At 41.8% G+C, this 3,082-nt stretch overlaps 1 protein-coding gene across 3 annotated transcripts in view; it reads left to right on the top strand.

Annotated features, from left to right (window-relative positions):
* Window positions 1-3,082, top strand: part of LOC107101901 (A-kinase anchor protein 11-like) — a 32,781-nt gene that overhangs the window by 12,309 nt on the left and 17,390 nt on the right. For 2 of the 3 annotated variants that reach the window (XM_015400987.1, XM_015400989.1), the window contains exon 7: window positions 1,851-1,940. In XM_015400987.1, the coding sequence (XP_015256473.1) occupies window positions 1,851-1,940 (90 nt within the window). The remainder of the gene's footprint in view (window positions 1-1,850; window positions 1,941-3,082) is intronic. The other variant, XM_015400988.1, reaches the window with a different exon arrangement.

The raw sequence follows: 3,082 nt of genomic DNA, 5'->3' as shown, positions 1-3,082 counted from the left end.
CCAAAAACCAGACATTTGCAGCTAGAATAGTCATTTACCAAATTAGCAATGGATAGAGTGTATTTCTTTAAAGTTAAGACTATTTTAAAGTTATCTTCATTGAAAAGTACAGAGCTTTTCCTTCAAAAATAAGGACATTTCAATTTGACCCCAAACTTTTGAACGGTAGTGTATGTGAAAAAATTGAAATTGCTGTGTGTGTATATGAAGAACTGCAAACTACTTGGATGTAAAATAATCACCATCATGGCTTCATGTCAAGCTGCTGCCTTCCTTTGTGAAGCAGGAAAAAGACTAAAACTAATTGAATCCAGTAGAACTTTTTATTGCCTACCTGGAATGGGAGACAATAGTTGAAGAAACTTTTGGTTCTAAAATGGTATCAGTGCCCTATTGGTTGGTACTCGCCGATACTGATACTGGCATCAGTGTCGGTGCAACACTACTTCTAAGCAAAGAACACAAATGTAAAAAAAAAATGCTTAGAAAATGTTCTAATTAAAAAAAGGATCTTGTATATTTGCTTTTTTCTCAGAATTTGTTTCCATTTTTTTATAAGAATGCAAATCATAAAGCTCAATCTGAAGAAATGTTGAAACAAAGTGAAAAAATAATATTTGAAAAATCAGAGAAAACTGCAGAGTTATTTCAACATATTTTAATTTCTAGATCTCCTTTATTGACAAATTTCACTTTGAAAATTCACTTCATAATAATTCCTTATTTCCTTGGTATCCAAATTTAGGGCAGATAGAGTTATTTTTAGATTATTTTCTGCAAATAAGTCCTTGTTCCTTCCTCTCTTGAAAACCTGGAGATCGTCCACCATCCTCGTTCTTCTCTCAGTTTCTTTCCTCCAGCTCAGCCCAGTTTTTCCCTCCGGATCTGAAGCTAAAATGGAAGAAGGTTGATCCCGTGTCTGCATTCAGTCACATATTTGGATCATTATCAAGAAGAAAAAGGCGCAGCGATGAGCAGCTTTCTGTTTGCTGTCAGACGCTGCCAGACTGACGCCGTGTGGGTTTTTATTTATAGGATATCTGAACGAACATTCTCCATCTATGATTCCATACTTTTGCCTCCAGGTCGTAGTTTCAGTTGAGATCTTGTTTCTAGGTGACTCCTCTGGAAAAGAGGCCTGAGATACCAGAACAACACGGCCAAGTTAATGTATCATAATATTTTCTAAAGGCGTGACTGTTCGCTTCAGGCTCTGTAAGTCCATCATGTGTAATGGTTAGAGCCATCCGGTCCGGAGCCATTTTCCGCCCAGCAGATGAGGCGACAGAGGAAAGAAAAACACCTCAGTGAGCCTGTTTAGACCTGGAGCCTGATGGTAGAGGGAGCTCTTCTCAGCAAGTGTTGCTCCATGACACCACAGGAGAAGGCTGAGGTAATGCTGATCGCTGAGGGGATGTTTAGCTATCAGTCATCATCGCCTCGCTGAGATGGATGAACACCACGGTTCAGGGGATCCTGCCAGCAGGGTAATTATGGACTGAATTACAGAGATCTAGGATTGTTGTGCCTCTGTTGCCTGCTGGTTGTCCTGGCAGGGCCCCCGTGGCTGTGGAAGGACGACAATACAATGATCTCACACCTGAAGCCTTCAGCAACAAATGATTCAATGATAGAGATATACAGGGGGAAAATCTGCCTCATTTGGAGAAGCCTCCTTTGTTTTACCCCCCCACCTAACAGTTAAAGGACTTTTTTCCAAATCTCAGGAATAATCCCCAACCCCAAGTATTGTTTATGTACAATACATGCTGGATAAACCCACAAAGGAACTGGTCATTATTGTATCACTGGGCTCTGATTTGGGCATGTTACCTGTTTCTTCTCCTCAGCAGCAATGGGAACAGCAGCAGCTGGAGCAGCCTGGGCCTGGAGATGGAGGCGTGTGAGGAGCGCATGTCGTCCTTCTCCCCATCCGACAGGTCAGTCCTACTTCTTAACTGACAAACTCGAATCAGAAGAAGGTGCGGCTTAGTATTACATGCAGGGATTCATACAGGAACACTTTTCAGAGATATTAAACTCTGTCAAGTTCAAATGTTCAGCCTGCATGAAGGTTTTATGCTCCACTGCACAAGACTTAACTATTGAGGGGGGAGACACACAAGGGGAATTACTTACAACTTCATTTGTTTAAAAAGACTCAAGAGAAACCAAAGTAAAACAAACATGAAGGATAGGGTTGCTTCCCAGGAAGGAAGAGATGTTGTATTCCTGTCTGAACACCAGCCAGTGACCTGGAACTCTGAAACAAACAAACAACCCCAGAGAAAAGGCCTTCGGCTGTAACAGTCTGTCCGTGTATAATCATTTCATGCAAACCACTTGGCATGCAGCATAATCCCTGCAGGAATGAACAAACGTATATGAGATTTACCATCAAACACTGTAGTGGGTCAGTGAACCTCCTCAGCTCCCCTCAACATCTTCTGCAGGGACCTGCAGTCCTGCACATTCAAACTTTAGAGCAAAAGCTGTTATCGGATTTGGCTGATCGTTCTGAGGATTCTACCCAACAATGGTGAACTTCTGATATGCAGCTTGTATCATCTGTTCCCCTCAAAGTGATCAATCTCAAACTCCCCTCCAAAGCAGCTTTGCACTGAATTAGAAAATGTCCCATATTTTTTGCCTCTGTACACCTGTTTGGAATAAATGGGTGAGTGACATGCTTCTGCAGCCCTGAAGAGGGATGCAATCCTTTAATGTAGGCGTGCTGGAGCTGAGATGCATCTAAACCCTGCAGAACACCAGGATTTCAAGGAAGGAGTTGGAAAACCTCTGCTCTAGACACAGATACTACCTGCAAGCTGTCGTAGATTCTGCAGACATACCTCATGTCTGTAGCTAACAGTGGTTACAACTCACGCTCTTCAAGTCGTGTTCTTTTCACTATTCCCAGGATCAACACAGATCTTGGCAAAACATCATTTTCCTATGCAGCATCATGGTCATGGCACAATATTCAAAACTCCCTGCAATTACAGACTCTTATTCCACTACAGCATTTTAAATCACTATTGAAAACCGCTGCTGAAAAAAGATCTCCCTCGAAAAAGATATT

The sequence above is a fragment of the Cyprinodon variegatus genome, unplaced genomic scaffold (genome assembly GCF_000732505.1).
Source record: "Cyprinodon variegatus isolate N-32 unplaced genomic scaffold, C_variegatus-1.0 Scaffold1170, whole genome shotgun sequence".
Taxonomy (NCBI): Eukaryota; Metazoa; Chordata; class Actinopteri; order Cyprinodontiformes; family Cyprinodontidae; genus Cyprinodon; species Cyprinodon variegatus.
This window is presented reverse-complemented; position numbering and strand designations above follow the sequence as displayed.